Below are 18,641 nucleotides of genomic sequence, written 5' to 3' on the forward strand. Positions count from 1 at the left end.
TTCTACTCTGCCAGCGCGACACTGAGGGGCGGCACTACCCCTCCACCTCTCTACCAGGGAGTCCTCCAGCCTCTCTTCTCGCTTTCCCGGCCACGGTATCCCTCCACCTCTGACGGATCCAGTTTATCAGCTCCGTGGGCCCAGATGTCCCGCCCACATCAGGCTTGGGCTCCGCCCCAGTGTCCCAAGACCCCGCCTCCCCGTGGTTGCGGGAAATGCCCCTACTCTAGGCCTTTCGGTTTGCGCGGGCGGGCCAGCTTGCCGCGGGGAGAGTGAGAGCTCTCGAGGCCGCTCACGGTAGGTGGGGTCGAGCTCTAATCGGGGCCAGGGCCGGGGCCGGGCGGCGAGAGATTGCTCGGACTCTGCGGGCTGGCCCTGGCAACGCGCTTCCTCCAAGAATTTTCCTCCCAGGAGGGACCCGCGCGCGGCCGGGGTTCTGGGACAGGCCTCCGAGGGTGGGCGTGGGCGGGGCCGGGGGGCCGCGCGTGCGCAGCTTGCCTCCGGGACGCGAGGCGGGGTTTGTGCGGGTACTCCTATGCGGGCCGCTCGGCGCCACCAAGTAGCCGGTTTTCGGCTTGTTGCCCTTTGAGGGGGTCCCGAGCCGCGCCTCATGCAGCCGGTGCTGTAAAAATAGAAACGTGGACGGTGAAGGCCTTTCTAGTGAGGGCGAGTGGAAACTGGACGCCAGGCGGGTTTCCTGGGGTAGAGCTGTGGTAAAGGGACCGAGGGGCGGGGCGTGGCCCAGCCCGGACGGTCGCCGGGGTTTTGCTGCCCTCTGCAGGATGGCGGAGGAACTGCGCCGAGGGAGGGGCTCACGGCCAAGGTGCGGGACTGGGTGCCGACCCGCTTTAGGCCACCCCACTGCTCTGTTGGCCCTCGGCGCTTCCCCATCCTCATTCAAAATAATAAGCGGGTGACTCTGGTTAACGTGAGGGTTAAAGGCTTCCTTGAAGGAAACATGAGAAAGGTGAGATATAGAGGCCTCAAAGCAGGACACGCGTGGTGGGAGCAGCAAACCCAGGTCTGATGCTGAATTTCTCAGACCTTTTTAGGGGGCTTGTTGATCCCAGATCCCACATTTTAAACTCCTCCCCCGCCCGCAGAACAAAACATACTGTGTGAGGGTCCTGAGCTTCCAGGCTTTCCGAAGTGACAGGCTCGGATAGTCAACCCAATTTTGGTGACTCTTAGAGCGCACGCTGGGGAGTGCCTGTAAGGGAGAGAAGGGCTTGGCGACTTGCTGTTTGTGACCGACTTGCTGTTTCTGACCTTGAGCAATGTGGAACTCTGGTCCCGTGAGGACTAGCTTAATCATTCCAAGATCTTCTCTTCCCAGTAGGAACAGCAGGTGGGAATGTGACTGAAATACCATCATCTGAACACAAGGTTTTGAGGCTGCTGCAGATAAAAATCACAATATATATAGTTCTATTTCACCTGTCTAATGACTGTACAAATTATGTTACAAGGCCACACTTCAAAAACTAGGTTATGGTTGGAAGAATAATGGCTTAGATTGAGATGAAAATGACTGGAAGAACAGCATCGTGTTAACCACGTTAATGAAATCCAAGGATTTTCATTGTTTTCTTTGTATTCTAAGATCTGCGCCCGCCCCCCCCCCCCACCAACTTCACTTTGTGTTTATAAACTGAAATTACATCACTTTTTTTGTTTGGCTGCGCCGCACCACACGCAGGATCTCTGACCAGGGATTGAACCCGTGCCCCCTGCAGTGGAGGCATGGAGTCTTAACCGCCAGGGAGGTCCACCCTTTTTTTTTTTTACCCTCCGGAAAAATGATCAAACTGCCTGTAAAGTAGCTATAGTTACTGAACATCTACTAGATTAAGGCTACAAATTTAGTTGCTGAAGTCAAAGGTTGGTTTCCAGGATGTGCAGCAGGGTATGATATCATTGATGGCAGTGCCTTGGATGTGGGTGTGGATGAGTGAAGTGGAGTTAATTCGTGGTCTCTACCTCTGTGATGTGATGTGCTGTGCCTTGTATTGACTTCTTAGTCATTCAGGGTCTTCTTGAAATGGGGTTGGGGCTTTTCTCCTTGCTTCTGGACACAGTTATTAGCTCTTTATTTGTGTCTCATTGATCCCTTTGAGAATTTGACCATAGCTGTGGACGTCTTCCCTCCAAATGGGTATATGCAGGTATGCACAAATTTTGCACATAATTCCAGAGGGTTTACATGCATAGACTCTAGATTAAGAATCCCTAACTTAGAGAATGTATATATATTTAGGGAAAAAATATATTTAGGGGGCATATAAATGTATATATGCATATATATACACACACATATATACATATATTCATTTAGGAAATATATATATATGTTTAGGGAATACATATATATATATACCCACACACACACATATTTAAAATTCTGAGAGCTTCCAGAGTTTTTTTCATTTAGATTTTATTTATTTATTTATTTTTAATTTATGGCTGTGTTGGGTCTTCGTTGCTGCATGCGGGCTTTCTCTAGTTGCGGCGATCGGGGGCTACTCTTCTCTGCGGTGCACGGGCTTCTCATTGCGGTGGCTTCTCTTGTTGTGGAGCACGGGCTCTAGGCGTGCGGGCTTCAGTAGTTGTGGCTCGCGGGCTGTAGAGCGCAGGCTCCATAGTTGTGGCACACTGGCTTAGTTGCTCCACGGTATGTGGGACCTTCATGGACCAGGGCTCGAACCTGTGTCCCCTGCATTGGCAGGTGGATTCTTAACCACTGCGCCACCAGGGAAGCCCAGAGATAATGATCAAATAATTTGAATTTCCTGCGCGTGACACTTATGACATGATGTTTTGTAAAACAAGAACTATTTCTTCTCTTCTAGAAGCTCTGGGAAAGGATAGCATTGACATATTTATTAGGAATGTGATAAAGATGCAACAAGAATGGTTTAGGTTTCCATATTGTTATATTATTAGAAAGCAGAAATATTAGTACCAATATGCTGAGGCTTAACCGCTATAGAAGAAGGAGATCTTTTATGTTTTCTAGGAATTTAATATGGGAAAAAAAACCCTCAAAATTCTAAATCGATTTTTAGTGGCAAGAGGTGGTAAGGTTGGTGCTCAGCTGGTTATATACTGGGAGGGTGAAGGAGAGGGGGTAGAATGTAAATCAATGCCTTCTGTTTTCTTAGGGAGGATTTTCACAAGATGTATTTGATAGAGAACTCTCTGAGTGGTGTCCCCCCAGGCCTACAACACCCTGGGGGCACTTTGCTAAATTAAGACTCTCCTGCAGATGGAGGAACTGGAGCAAGGCCTGCTGATGCAGCCATGGGCATGGCTACAGCTTGCCGAGAATTCCCTCTTGGCCAAGGCTTATATCAGCAAGCAGGGCTATGCCTTGCTGGTTTCAGATCTTCAACAGGTGTGGCATGAACAGGTGGACACTAGTGTGATCAGCCAGCGAGCCAAGGTAAGTGTGAAGAGAAGTACTGCTATGGGTGGCAGTGGACATAATTTCTTTCCTAGTGAAGGTCAGGGGGCATTAACATCACCCAGCTCATTGGCCTATAGGTAGCCAAGGAAGGTCCAATTAGGTTGCTACAATTCCCATTAATGTTCTGCACTTCTGCCTCTAGCCCTAGGATCTTTCCATATGGGTGTGTGTGTGTGTGTGTGTGTGCGTGTGTGTGTATGTGTGTTTCTGTAGTGCATTCAGTGGAAGGCAGAATTGTGGAGTAGGCCAGTTGATCTCTCTTCTTTTTGTTTTCTTCTTTCCTGTTCTGATGTTTTTATTTTCCCTTCCCTTCCTCTTCTGCCCACTGTCTTCATGTTAACCAGAGCTTTCCTTTGCTGTTACTTACCAGGGAGTCAGTTTCCTTTTAGCCCTCTCACCCTGTGCAACGCTTGCTCTCTTCTTAGGAGCTGAACAAGCGCCTGACTGCTCCTCCTGCGGCTTTTCTTTGTCATTTGGATGATCTGCTTTGCCCATTGTTGAAGGACACTGCTTGCCCTGGCAAAGCTACATTTTCCTGTGATCGTGTGGCAGAGGTGCTGATACTCCGGGTGCGGAGTGAGCTCTCTGGTCTCCCATTCTATTGGAATTTCCACTGCATCCTAGCTAGCCCTTCGCTGGTAAGTGCAATTCAAATACAGGGTAGGGAAAGGGATGCCAGCTGCTTCCCCTTCTCAAATGAAGCTTTAGGTGGTTTTTTTTTTTTTTTTTTTTTTGGTAAACCCCATTTGACATTTGTCTCCAATTAGAAAACTTTCCTTGACTAGAAAGAAGGCAAAAAGATTTCTTGACTGGTACATTCTTTCCTTACAAAAGGAGCGTAGTTTGGGCCTACATGCTTTACCGGGTATCTTTATTCATTACTTGGTTTATTCAACATTTATTAAGCATCTACTATGGGCTAATTGTTGGGTGTCCAGATCTAAAACAATATAGCCTATTCCTGGAGTTCATAATCTAATGAGAAGGCAGACAGACAGGAAACAGGATAAATTATGGTATATACTTTGATTGAGATAAGCCCAGGATGATTGAGGATCTGAAAAACCTTTTTGAAGAGAGAGTTTCTGAGCTGAGTTTTGAAGATGAGTAGGAAATAACTGGGAGAAAATAAAAAGATCATTCTAGGCATGAATGCATTCTGAGAGGTGTGGAGATGTATAAGTGTGGGGCAAGTGGGGGAACTTCATGACTACAGGGAGCTGTGAGAAATGAGGTATACAGTGGCCAGATCTTGAAGGATTCTAATGAGTTTGGATTTTACCCAAAAGGCAACAGGGATTCACTGAACAACTTTAAGCAGGGGTTTAACACGATCCAATTTGTAATTTATCAAGATCACTCTGGTAGTAGGGTAGGCTACGTACCAGTGTTGAGTACCTTTCTGAACATTATCTTGTCATTTAATCCTCACAACTGTCCTGTCCTGCAAGATAAATATTATTGCCATTTTTCAGAGTAGCAAGCTGAGATTGAAGGTAATTTGTCCAAAGTCATCCAGTTTATAAATGAATGAGCTGGAATTTGACTCAGGTAGGTCTGATTCAAGAGCCCATTTTCAGGGACTCAGAAGATAATGTCCTCTGCTCACTTGTAGCTTTCTAGGCCCCAAGAGCTTTTATTAGCAATTAGAGTGAAGAACTAGTTTGCAGGAATTACTTCTGCTTGTCCTTCTACCCTTTTATATAAACAGATCTTGTTTTAGCATTAGAGGACAGGGTCTTCTTTGGGGGTCCTAAGGTTGTAGGTTTATCAGCAGAGGGATCTGAAGACAAATGGGCATCATTTCCTGTCTCCCTTCTTTAGTTTCCCAGAGGTAGTGTGATGCTTTGGCAACAATAGGGTGATGGAACAAAGTGCTTTTCAATAAACTGTTCCCTGTTTTTGATCTAGTATTTTTGACCCAAACTAGTCTTGAGTGTTCGGAGAACATTAACCTCTGAATTTTTAAGGCCCATTAACAGTGCTTAGCAAATAATAATCACTCAATTTTGTTGATTTTAATTGAACTTCTTGTGAAAATTTCCACCTTGCTTTAGGTAGAATTTATCTTGTTCAAAACCCCTGTAACTTTTTCTAAGTAACACCAGGAGGCACTGTTCCCTCAATAATGCTTGTTATGACACCAAAACATTAGGGCAGCCTTGGGGAAGCCCTAGCAATAGCTACTCTCATTTTATATCACACAGCCCTGGAAATTCAGAAGAGTGAGATTGGGGAGGCAGTTCTTGTTGGAAGCTGATGGGCTCTAATAGTTTTTTCTTTCAAAAGAATACAGTAAAGAACACTTGTATAATGATATTATAATTGAAAGTAATGGGTGAAGAAAACCTAGCTATTCTAGGCAAATTCCTCTAATTGGAGAGCTGCAATTTAAAAAGAGGCAACAGGGGCTTCCCTGGTGGCGCAGTGGTTAAGAATCCGCCTACCAATGCAGGGGACACGGGTTCAAGCCCTGGTCCGGGAAGATCCCCCATGCCGCGGAACAACTAAGCCCGTGCACCACAAATACTGAGCCCGCGCTCTAGGGCCCATGAGCCACAACTACTGAGCCCGTATGTCACAACTAGTGAAGCCTGCATGCCTAGAGCCCATGCTCCACAACAAGAGAAGCCACCGCAATGAGAAGCCCGCGGACTGCAGTGAAGAGTAGCCCCCGCTCGCCACGGCTAGAGAAAGCCCGCATGCAGCAATGAAGACCCAATGCAGCCAAAAAAATAAATAAATAAAATAAATTATAAATAACTAAAAAGAGGCAACAGTGTTTAGAGTGGAATGAATCTTGGTTGGCCATGGGGAGAACAATTTATTAATAATTATGCTTCAAGGTATATTATTAAAAGAAGAATGCCATCCCAGGGAAATCCCTGTACCTGAGGAAGCTTTATAGGGAAAAAGTTAGAGCCAGCGGACACCAGTGAGGATGTAGGCGGATACTACTTCAGTCTTGTGTGTGTGTCTGTGAGGTCACACAGTCATAATTTTTGTTTGTTACTCATTCTTGTCATAGTTTTTATTTAATTCTTTTTGAATGAGTAACTCATGCAAAAGGCAAACACTTCAAATAGCATTTAAGGGTATGTAGGGAAGACATAGGTCTTCTTTCTACTCCCTTTCCAGTCCCTCATTTTCCTTCTCTGAAGCAATTACTGCTGTCAGCTTCTTGTGAATTCTCAAGCAAAGCCACATATATATGTGTGTGTATATGTATGTATATATACATGTATATATCAGTATATATATATATATATATATCAGTACATATGAATATACTCATATAGTCAAATACATATCTAGATATATGTATTTTCACAAATGGCAACATTCTGTTCACAGTGTTCAGTACCTTGCTTTTTTCACTTAGTTTTAGAACATAGAAATCATTCACAGCAATACATTTAGAAGACCTGCCTTAATATTTTTTAATGGCAACATAGCATTTTGATGAATGAGTTTATCAACGTGTGTTTAATTGCTCTGCTGCTAGTAGACACTTAAATTATTTCTATTCTTTTGTTTTTATATGTAGTGAATATCCTGCATTTACTTTCTTTTTTTTTTTTTGGTGCTACGCAGGCCTCTCACAGCTGTGGCCTCTCCCATTGCGGAGCACAGGCTCTGGATGCGCAGGCTTAGTGGCCATGGCTCACGGGCCCAGCCGCTCCGCGGCATGTGGGATCTTCCCAGACTGGGGCACAAACCCGCGTCCCCTGCATCGGCAGGCGGACTCTCAACCACTGCGCCACCAGGGAAGCCCTGCATTTACTTTTTCTATGTGTAAATGTGTGAGTAAATTCCTAGAAGGGGAATAGCTGAATCAAGGAGTATTTGCATCTTTGATCTCGCTAACGTAATGTTGTGTTGTCTTCCAGAGAGACTGTGCAGCTTAACTCCTCCAAGTCATGTCGGAGAGTAGGAGAGTACCTATTTCCCCACACTCCCTACCACATTCACATTAATAATGTAATACTTTTTATGTCTCTGCAGGATATTATGGAATATACAAAGCTTTCTAACACTAAGCCCATTTCCACTTCTGGCCAGCTTCTCTTCATCACCCCCTCCTCCTTCCCACTGTCTATTCTTCCTAGTATCTAATGTAATTCTTTTTTGTTGTTGTTATTCTTATCTTTTTCTTCTAGTGTAATTCTTTATATTCCATATTTTGAGTTTCAAATTTGTCACCTCTTTGGCCAGATTATGATTCCCAGGAGTCACATCTGAAGGTTTTTTGGGTGGTAGAAGGAGCACAGGCAGACCTGAATTTGTAACTCAGCTCCATCACTTTGACTACTTGTATTACCTTGGATAAGTTACTGAATTTTTATGAGACTCAGTTTCTTCATCTGTAAAATGGTGATACCAATCCTGACCTTACCACAGAGACGTGAGGATTAAATAAGAGAACATATGTAATATTACTTAACCTTAGCATTATAGTGGGCCTGTGAGAGCAAATAGTCCAACTCCATAATTTGTCTTTTTAAAAAAAGACAAGGGGCTTTCCTGGGGGCTCAGTGGTTAAAGATCTACCTGCCAATGCAGGGGACATGCGATCGAGCCCTGGTCTGGGAAGATCTCACATGCCGCAGAGCAACTAAGCCCATGCACCACAACTACCGAGCCTGTGCTTTAGAGCCTGCGAGCCACAACTACTGAAGCCCGCGCGCCTAGAGCCCGTGCTCCGCAACAAGAGAAACCATCGCAATGAGAAGCCTGCGCACCGCAACAAAGAAGTAGCTCCTGCTCGCCACAACTAGAAAAAGCCCGCGTGCAGCAACGAAGACCCAATGCAGCCAAAAATAAATAAATAAAATAAATTTATTTTAAAAATAAAAATAAAAAAGACAAGGACCATGAGAGTACTTGGGGTTAAGCCATTTTCACATCTAGGTGCTATGAGAGCCAGGGCTAGAATCTTGGTTTCCTAATTCCCAGTCTACTATTCTTTTCATTATATCCAAACATGATACGTTTCATCTTGGGATTGGTAACTGCCATCCTGCTCTTCTGCCTATGACTTATGAACATTTCTATGGGAAATCTGAAGATGCTGGGGAAAATTATAAATAGCTTTTCCTCTGGAGAAGATTGGCGACTCCTGTTCTGTATCCACCACACTTCCTGACTTCCTTAACTGTTGTGATCTCTTTGAGGGCAGAAGCCTCACAGGGTCAGAGCGTGTATTCAGCACCCAGTAGGTATTTGTTGAATTGATTTATTGAACTGCATCTTTTCATATGTTGCTGTCTGTAAATGAAGGGGAGGGAGTGTCCCAGCCTCCTAAAGCACTTCAAGATTTTTCTTTGTAGTGTCTGTGGATTTGCTTTGAAATCTGTTGCTTCAGCCACAATGTTTTATTCTAATTAATTGATCTAAGTTAGGGTTCAACTAACTTTGAAATGAGTTATACCCCAATGAGTCAGAGTGGTGTAACCCAATCCTATGAAATTATTTGAGAAGTTGAAATATTTAAGGATAAAAAGCTTTTAAAAAATGCTCTATAGACATTGGAGTCCTATCAATAATTTCAATAATTACCACATTTAATTAGACATAGCATTGATTAAAAACTGTTTCTCATCATGTTTCATGCTGTTATATTTACCACTACTCAAAGGAATTGCTGTGAAAGTAGCCCCCAGAGAAAGGCTGGTCATTAACTCTAGGAATTTCTGTTATTTGAGTGCTGCCAGCAAATGGATGGTGATGCTGCTTGGTTGGTAGTGGCAATTATTTTCAATTCAACTCCCCAAACATTGGCTTGCTTTCATACAAGTATTCACCTATTTTTCCTCCTGATCTCCCTTGAGAAGGAGCAAACTTAAAACAATTCCTAGGAAAGAGAGTTGAGTCTAGAGCAGATACATTTTCCAAAAGCAGAGCTTCTGTCACATTCTGAACAGTACTTCCTGGAGGTTTAAGTTTATACTAAGGACTGAGCTGGGAGACAGTTCTAGGTTGGGATGTGCTATGTGACAGAAAGAAGTGACAGGTGTCTATAGCTGGACCTGATTGCCGGCCTTCCACTCTGCACTGTTACCCTGCGTTCCTTGGGTCCTAGTGCTGGTGCAAAAGCTGCTGCCACTAAACCCTAACCTCCCGCAACCCTAACGCACACCCAGTGTCTTCTCCTCTACTCTGTCTTTAGAGAAAAAGAATCATTTCCTGTTAGTTTGAGCCACAATACACCTGAAATTTTTAGTAATAAGTTTTACCTGAAAATTAATGGAAATGAAAACGTACAAGTCTGAAGAGTCCAGACTTCTGATCCTGATCCAGATGAGTCTGGCTTGCACATCTTATGGGCCACTTTAGTACCTTTTCCTCACTTCAAGCCTCTGTGGGGTTTCTTGTCTAAAAGCTATCCTTTTTAGGTCTAGGGTACAGGTTGGCATACTATAGCCAACAGGCCAAACCTGGCTTGCTGCTTATTTTTGTTAAGTTATACTGGAACCCAGCCACCCTCATTTATTACATGTTTTCTATGACTGCTTTCTTGCTACAACAGCAGAGTTGAATATTGTGACAGAGACCATATGGGCCACAGGGCTGAAAATGTTGACTCTCTGGCCCTTACAGAAAAAGTTTGCTGACCTCTGATCTAGGGCGTTTCTTCTCACTGCCTCCTTTAGTTCATCTCCTTGGGAGAAGGGAAAGTAACTTTCATAATACCCCCCAGCCACAAATTACCGATTTTAGCTAATTAATTTTTTGGATGGCTAATGGACACCTTGTATAGGTGAATGGAATGGTTATTCTATATAGCTATGCATTATCATATGAGAACATCACTCTAGCTGTGCCGCAGTGTAGCCACGCTTACATCCTTCTTACCTCTGGTTAAGAGCAACCTGTGTGGAGGGGTGGTTCATTCCTTCCTAGGCTGGTCTCTTGGTGACTGGCTTGTTTCTATTACAACAGTGACCTTAGACTTTGCTGCATTTGTGGGAACAGATGGAAACTCTGGCCTCATTCTGGGCTATCATCAGCCCTGAAATGGTTCATAATTGGTGTCTGGGTCTGATTTGACTTTCACAGTTCTCTACTTTCTGTTGATATTTGTCTTCTATTACACTCCAGCTAGCATACTCTGTTTTAGTTGCACCTACTTGCTTGGAGGTTACTTGGATCTTCTGCTTTCATCTCTCAGTTTTTGCTGAGAGTTGAGTCCACACTTACCTCTTATCACCTGTATCACATCCTTCTCTCTTTTTTTTTTTTTTGCGGTATGTGGGCCTCTCACTGTTGTGACCTCCCCCGTTGCGGAGCACAGGCTCTGGACGCGCAGGCTCAGCGGCCATGGCTCACGGGCCCAGCCACTCCGCGGCATGTGGGATCTTCCCAGACCGGGGCACGAACCTGTGTCCCCTGCATCGGCAGGCAGACTCTCAACCACTGCACCACCAGGGAATCCCACATCCTTCTCTTTAAATCACAGCTCTAGGTTATCTATTCATACATGTTCTCCTTTATTCTTCCCATCCTTTTATCTGTGCCACAAAGAAAATCCTTGAACCTATTTCATATACTTATTTAATTATTATATTTGTGTTTACATTCATGTAAATGGGTTGCTTGACTATGAAAATACAAGTTCCTGTGAAAACATTTGTTTTTCAGTATTTTTTCCTGGTACCTTATACACTGTTAGGGAGTACTTTGTGTTTATCTGTTGGCTAATTGGTATCTCTTCCATGGAAGGTCTCCCAACATTTGATTCGTCCTCTGATGGGCATGAGTCTGGCACTGCAGTGCCAGGTGAGGGACCTAGCAACATTGCTTCGTATGAAAGATCTGGAGATCCAGGACTACCAGGAGAGTGGGGCTACGCTGAGCCGAGGTGAGAGGACATCCTTTGAGGAGTTGGGTCGGGAGTGGTACAGACAGTCGAAGAGGCTTAGCAAAGGGGGAGACTCATTTGCATTAGGGAGGTGCTTTACCGAGGGTGGGTGCTGGGTGCTGACCAGGACTGGAGACTAGATGACACTTCTTTTGCGTCAAGTACCTGGCTGGGGCCCAAGTATCCAATAGAAGCTGTAACTGAGTCCAGACATGCCCTAGACAATGGGAAGGAAAGACTCTGGAAAGGGCCAACAGCTATATAAAATTGCATGAGGGAAAAATGACCTGGGACTTTAGGAAGCTGCATAGCTCCAACTTCAGACTAAAAATTCAATTTCACCTGTCTTTGTGGTGGGAAAACCTTCTAGAGCGCATGCTGCCAATGAACCTGTCATTTATTGCTAATCACCCTTTCCTCCTTCTGTTTGTCCTCTTCTCCCACTGGACTAGGTATCTCTGGGTGTTGCATCTTTATCCTCTTTCCCAAGAAGTCCTGGGCTCTGTTCCCTTTCCATCTCACAGGTAGGAAGCTCATTCTAAGACTCATATTTCTTTTCTGCCTCCCTTCTTATTACAGATCGGTTGAAGACAGAGCCATTTGAAGAGAATTCCTTCTTGGAACAGTTTATGGTAGAGGTAGAGTATTTGCTATTTCCTTTCTCCTTGTGCAGCTTTGCTTTACTTCCTCTTTCCAGGTGCCTGAGTGGTGACTTGCATTTTGGGTGTTAGGTTTGCTTGCATCGTTGGAGAGCCCTTTCTGTGGAAAAGTTACCTATAGAAAGTCTGATAAAGCTTAAGATGTACCTGGGGAAGATGGGGAGAAGTAGGGGGAAAGATGTAAAAGGCAAAAGTGAGCTGATTAACATTTGTAAAACATCTCTGCTAAGGTACCTAGGGATTTTGTTTGGAATTCTCTTGGAAACCTTGGTTGACCAGTTGCTAAATTTTTGCTTGCTGAGATCTGATCCCAGGTCTGGATTGTGGAACGGGGGGCTAGTCATTATTACTTGTCTGGGCCCCTTCGACATCCCACAGTAGAGGAAGGTGAAAAGCACAGGGCTACCATTTGGGGACTGTCTTGTGGGCACAGTAGGCTGTGGAAAATCACAGTGTTTATACAAGGGGACTGGCAAAGGAATGAATGGGGAGTAGATAATTGTGGCCTGTCAGAAGCTCCTGCCTAGGTTTCCCTTCTAAGGATTGAGCTTGGCCAAAAGAAACATCTATTAAATGCCAAGCAGGGGTAATATGAATAGTAGTGACCTTTGATAACCAGTCAATATTGATCTTTTTCTCTAACTCTTCTGAGACTTGTTGGTTGTACAGTTAGTACCCTAGTATTATTGCACTATTTTCTAATTACACATGTTACCCAGGTTGGTACTTTATTGTGTAAGTAAATAATGCTGTTCAAATATTGTGTTATGTATAGATTATTTATATTTCTGTCTTGTCTTCTAGGCTAATTTGTAAGCTTGTTGTGGACAGGGACTGTGACTCCTACTTCTTTTGAACCTGAAGTTAATGCTTTTCACAGGGCTGAGCAAAGCAGGTGGTTTGGAACCTTCTGTTCTGCCTTTGTCCATTGAGCAGTAGCCTCGTGATGCTTGAGGTCTCAACAGTGAGAACACAACATGTGAGTTGAGCGTTCGGTCCACCTACCGAAGCAGTTGTAATTCTGGAGGAGAAGGAAAGCATGTGTTGCTAAGTCCTGAAGCAGAATAGGTTTCAGGTCTTCATGGGGAAAGAGAGATCATGAAACCTAAACTTGTGACAGAGAGAGATTTCCTAGGCCATTTTTCTCTCAGATAGCTTCCGCCATTTTTCTCTCAGATCGCTTTCTCTCAGATAGGTCTGGGTGTGAAGGAGGTTAATGTGGGCTGGGATGGCATACTAGTTCCCTACCTCAGCCCCTTAGTCAAACAATGAGATGCTTATTCTTAGCTCAGCAGGGAAGTCCCTTCCTGATCTAGTGCCTGCATACGTATCCAGCTTGGTTTCTCAACATTTTTCTCTGTGTGTTTTATGCTTCAGCCACGCAGAATGGCTTTGAATTACCAAAAATGCTGTTTTCTCTAGCCTTTGTGTCTTTGCACACATTGTTCCTTTATCTAGAATGCCCAGTGCCCTGGTCTTATCTACCTTGTAAACTTCTATTAATCTTTCAAGTGTCAGCTTCAGCTTCTTTGGGAGACCTTTCCGGACTGTCCTTGTAAAGATAATCCTTCTTTCCTGCTACTATAGTGCCTTGGTTCATGCCTCTATTTTACTAGTTATAACTTTGTCATGATGCTGTTTGTATGTCTGCAAGACTATGTCTTTTTCCACTGATCTATGGACTCTTTGAGGGCAAGGACCACGTTGAATGTGTTTCTATGTTCCCAGCACCAAACATAGTGCTTAGAAGTAATAGGTTCTCAATGAGTTTGTGGGTGAATATGTTGATAAACCTACACTGGAGGGGATTTTATGAAAATTGTGGTGGTGTGGGCTGTGGATATAGTGTTGCTTGTTAGACCCATATTTGGGATCTTCAGTTATTCTCCTGATTTATTTTGCGGCTTTGGATAAATCACTTCTCTCAGAGCCTCTATTTTCTCATTTGTAGAACTGAAGTCTCATTTCTTTCATGCCATTGGGGTGGAGGAACACTGCAGAACTGAATGAGAAAGCATGCGGAATACAGGTGCTAGCCCAGGAAGGGGATTGGTGTTTGGAACCAACTACTTCAAGAACTCTGGTCCTCTAGGTTCTGGGTGGATCACATCCAAACTGCATAGACTTGTAGAATTTCATTATATCTGGAAAGGATCTGGACGATAGATAGTTGTAGCTTTCCATTTCATAGATTAAGAAATTGGGCCTCAGAGAGGTTAAGTGACTCGCCTAAGGTCATATGGTGGTAGCTGTATGTTTCGGACCATCCACACTTCTTGACTCATAGTCTAGGATTATCCCTATTTTGTTTTGCTACTTTTACTGGTCGTACACACAAATTAGAGGAGAGTCAAGGGCTAGGATAATGTAGAATTCTTGTGACCTCTGGGATCACTGCCCTGTCCTCGGAATGTCCTGTAGAACTGCTAGAACTGAAAGGTTTCCTACCGGGACTGCAGCATTTCTTATGGCCAGTGCATCTTTTCAGTTACTCTGCTTGCCTGGGGTCCTACACAGGACACAGAAGGGTCACGGGGTCACCCAAGACTGAGCTGAAAGGATGTGCCATCAAAATAAGCAACATAGGAAGATAAACAAACCAGGGACAGAGAGCTCGGGATGAAGGTGCAGGGGGGCCAGGGCTGATGTCAGAGGGCCATGCGGTCAGTGCCTGGGGTCTGTTTTTCCTACTTCTCATTAGGACTATTGCTAGGCAAGAGGACATCGAGATAGGGCACAGGAGGCAGTAGGATGGGAGGTTTCTAGGATACTAAGGCCAGGAAGAATATTTAAGGATCGAACAGGGGTTACTTCTCCATATTTAGTCCTTTTGTTTTTCCTCTCCCCTTAGGAGCCTGATTTTCATTTCCAGGGAGCCCAAGGGGGACAATCGATGGTGACCTAACTAGAGGGGGATTCGTGGCAGTGCCCATTCAAGTCAGGGCTGGCCCTGTTCTCACAGAAGGCAACATCCCCATGTAGAGCATTTCCTAGGACTAGGGGCTAGGAATAGAAGACCAGTCAAGGAATTGAGGGCTATTACTACATGCCAGTATGAACAGTGTTAAAGAGGAAGTTTAGGATGAGTGGGCTGGCATGGCCCACGCTCAGCAGGGTCCACTGGAGGGAGTTCCTTCCCCTGGCCGCGTCCATGCCTCCCTCTCTTCATCTGGTTGCCATCAGGCTGTATGGCTGCTGGCGTGCTCTTTATTTATTTATCCCAGTGTAATGGGGTGAGGAGGGAGCTGGCCTAAAGCTGGCATTCCGAGGCCATGCCACGAGCCACAGGCGGTTTGCATGGGTGTGTGAGTCACTGGGGCTGCATGCTGCTCAAACCAGACGCGGCTGGGCTCAGGGACAGCAGGCAGCCCAAAATAGAGCCCCGCCCTCTGCAGCTGGCAACCCCTGGCTGGGAATCAGCCCTGTACACCGAAACCTGGGCAGTTGCGTGAAGTTGGCTTCCTTGGGGAGGGAGGCCTTAGCAGAGATAGAGATTTTTGCAGTTCTCTCCTTCTCTATCTTCAGAAGAGAATATTCAGCATAGCAGTCACTCCCGTTAGCTGCTTTCCGAATGCCTTGTAAGACTTAAAGAATCTGTTCCGTGTAATATCTTAACCAATTTCTATTATATAGTTATAGTTCTACAACTATAGTTAACATTGATTTGACTCAGCATCCTAAATGTAACCATGGCCTTTGTGTCCTGTCTAGTTTTTGTTAGTATTTTCATCCCCTGTCTGGTTGCAGCCTGATTCTAGAGCAGAGACTTCAAGCTATGAAGATATTCATTGCTGTTCTTATGAAGCTAGAGCTTATATCAGTGACACCTGGGGAAGATGCAGAGTTCTTTAACCTGAAAATTGCTATCCTGTGAAGTTCACAGACAGCTTCTACTTGGTTTCCTTGGCTGGCTGTCCATCCTTTCCCTACCCTCAAATGTTAGTGTAACCCAGGGTTGGGTCCTCCATCCTTCCACCCTTCACTCTCTTTCTCTCTGGGTGATCTCATCCAGAACCCAGTTCCAGCCATCACTAGTACACCCCTGAGTACCAGTTTTATATCTCCACTATGTTTCAGGCCCATATTTCTTTCTGCATATTTGACATTCCCACCTGGATGTCCCAAATGCAATACCCTAAACGTGTCCAAAATTAATCATCTGCTCCCCCCAAACCCAGTTCTCTTCTATATTCCTTATCTTGGGGAATTGTACCATTATCCATTCAGTTTTCTAAGCTGGAAACTTGGGAGTTATCCCCTCTTCTCTTTGTCCTTACTTCCAGAGCCTAACTTATTAACCCTTTTTTGAATCTGCTCTTCTTCTCTATTCCGGCTTCCATTGCCTTACATTAGCCATTCCCCACCCTGTTTCTGGTTTGACTATGCCACAGCCTCCTAACTTGTCTACCAGTCAATGCTTATTCTCCTCCAGTTGAACTTGCAGTTATGTCAGAGTGATCTCTTTAAAACAGGAACATGATGATGTCACTCTCTCGCTTAAAGTCCTTAAGTGGTTCCCAACAGGCTGCAGGGTAAAGTTCAAACTCCTTGCATGCCACACAAGATGGTTCATGATTTGGTCCTGCTGACCTCTTCAGCCTGACCTTCTGTCACTCCCCAGTAGCACCCCACCCTTTCATCATGTTCCAGTATTGACAGCTTCCTGCCCGTACGTCTCGTGATCCATTTGCCGGGTATTCTCTTGTCCTCATGCCAAACTCCTGTTCAATTTTCCCAACTCTGCGCTGGTGTCATCCCTTTTGTGAGTCTTCCATGACAGTTTTTCCTTTTCTCAGTCTGCTCTCCTTCCTCCAGGGATAAGTACACTACCCTGCTAGCCCCACAGCCCCCTGTACTTATCACTGCTGTAGAATTTGACATCAGGCAGGATGTGGAAATGAAAAGAAGGGCAGGGAGACAGAGGACAATCGAGTTGGCTAATCCTTTCCCATTTAGGTTTTTCCTTTATAATGCTTGTCAGTTCCTTCTCTTCAATATACTTTCTTCACGTGGCTTCCACAGAACAATACTCTCCTGTTTCTCCCCGTCTCATTGGTTGTTCCTGCTCAGAATCTTTTGCTGGTTCTTCTCCCTTACCTCCTAATGTTGGAGTGCCTTAGGACTCAGTCTGTGATGCTCTGATCTTTTTTCACTCGTTTAGTGATCTCATCTAGTCCCATGGCTTTAAATATCATCTTATTGATGAATCCCAAGTTTAATCTTAATTCTAGACCTTGCCCCTAACTTCAACATTTTTACATGGAAGTCTAATGGCATCTCAAATTCAACATGTCCAAAACTGAACTCCTAATCCTAACCCCCATATTTGCTTTTCTAAAAGCCACCCCCCCCCGCCATGTTGATGGAAACTTCATCCATTTACTTGCTAGGGCCAGAAACCTTGGAGTCATCCTTGACTTCTGTCCTTTCACATCCTACATCCAGTTTATCAGCCTCTTGGCTCTACCTTCAAAGTACACCTGTAATTTCACCTATGCTGCTACCACTCTTGTCTGAGCCACCATCGTCTCTTACCCACATTTTTGCATTAACCTCTTTATTAGTATCCCTCTTGCTACTTCTCCTCCCTTCTGGGCCCATTACCAACAAAGTGATCTTATTAAAACACAAATCACATCGTGATACTCTCCCGCTCAAAGCTGGCTTCACATTTCATTTATAAGTAAAACCCAAAGACCTTATGATGACCTACAAAATCCTACATGATCTGGATCTTATTACCTTTCTGACCTCATCTCCTCCCTCTCCCCCCACTCCCACTCCACTGCAGCCACACTGGCCTCTTGCTGGTTTTCTTATACTCTAAGCATCACCTCCTTTAGGCCTTTACACTGCCTATTCCCTCTGCCTGGAATGCTCTTTCTTCAGATATTTGTATGGCCAAATCCCTCCCTTCTTTTCTGTCTGTATTAGTTATCTATTGCCGTATAACAGATTACTCCAAAACTTAGTGGCTTAAAACAATAAACATTTATTATCTCACATGGTTTTGAAGGTCGGGAATCTAGAAGCAGCTAGCTGGGTGATTCTGGCTCAGAGTTTCCCTTGAAACCGCAAGTCAGGATCTCGGCTGGAAAGGCAGTCATCATAAGGGGCTAGAGAATTCACTTCCAAGCTCTCTCATGTGACTGTTGGCAGGAGGTGCCACTTCATTGCTACATGGCCTCTCCATAAGGCCGCTCACATGACACGGCCCTGGCTTCCTCCAGAGCCAATAATCCGAGAGGCTGAGAGACCAAGACCAAGACCAAGACCAAGATGGGAGCTGCAGTCTCTTTATAACTTGATCTCAGAAGTGACACCTTATCACCGTCTTGTTATATTCTCTTCGTTAGAAGTGAGTCACTAAGTCCAGGCCACACTCCGGGAAAGGGTAATTAAGCTCCACCTCTTAAGGGGAGGCATGTCAAGAAATGTGCCAGCATATCTCCATGGACTACAATCATGTCTTTGTTCAGATGTCACCTTCTCAGTAGGTTTACCCTAATTATCCTATTTAAGATTGTAAGCCACATCCCTGCCCCTCTGCACCTGGCACTCCCATTTCACTTTACCATGCTCTACTTTTTATTTTTTCGCCATAGCACTTATCTTCCATATTACCATCAAGTTTACTTATTTTATTATGCTTATG

General features: G+C 44.7%; 1 protein-coding gene across 4 annotated transcripts in view; it reads left to right on the forward strand.

The window, feature by feature from the left end:
* Nucleotides 1-179: 179 nt before the first annotated feature.
* Nucleotides 180-18,641, forward strand: part of NHEJ1 (non-homologous end joining factor 1) — a 76,115-nt gene continuing 57,653 nt past the window's right edge. For 2 of the 4 annotated variants that reach the window (XM_032638324.1, XM_032638326.1), the window contains exons 1-5: nucleotides 180-297; nucleotides 3,266-3,442; nucleotides 3,892-4,104; nucleotides 11,189-11,327; nucleotides 11,907-11,965. In XM_032638324.1, the coding sequence (XP_032494215.1) occupies nucleotides 3,266-3,442; nucleotides 3,892-4,104; nucleotides 11,189-11,327; nucleotides 11,907-11,965 (588 nt within the window). In that variant the 5' untranslated portion in view covers nucleotides 180-297. Of the gene's footprint in view, nucleotides 298-3,161; nucleotides 3,443-3,891; nucleotides 4,105-11,188; nucleotides 11,328-11,906; nucleotides 11,966-18,641 lie in introns of all 4 variants that reach the window. The other 2 variants (XM_032638325.1, XM_032638327.1) reach the window with 2 other exon arrangements.

The sequence above is a fragment of the Phocoena sinus genome, chromosome 7 (assembly GCF_008692025.1).
Source record: "Phocoena sinus isolate mPhoSin1 chromosome 7, mPhoSin1.pri, whole genome shotgun sequence".
NCBI lineage: Eukaryota > Metazoa > Chordata > Mammalia > Artiodactyla > Phocoenidae > Phocoena > Phocoena sinus.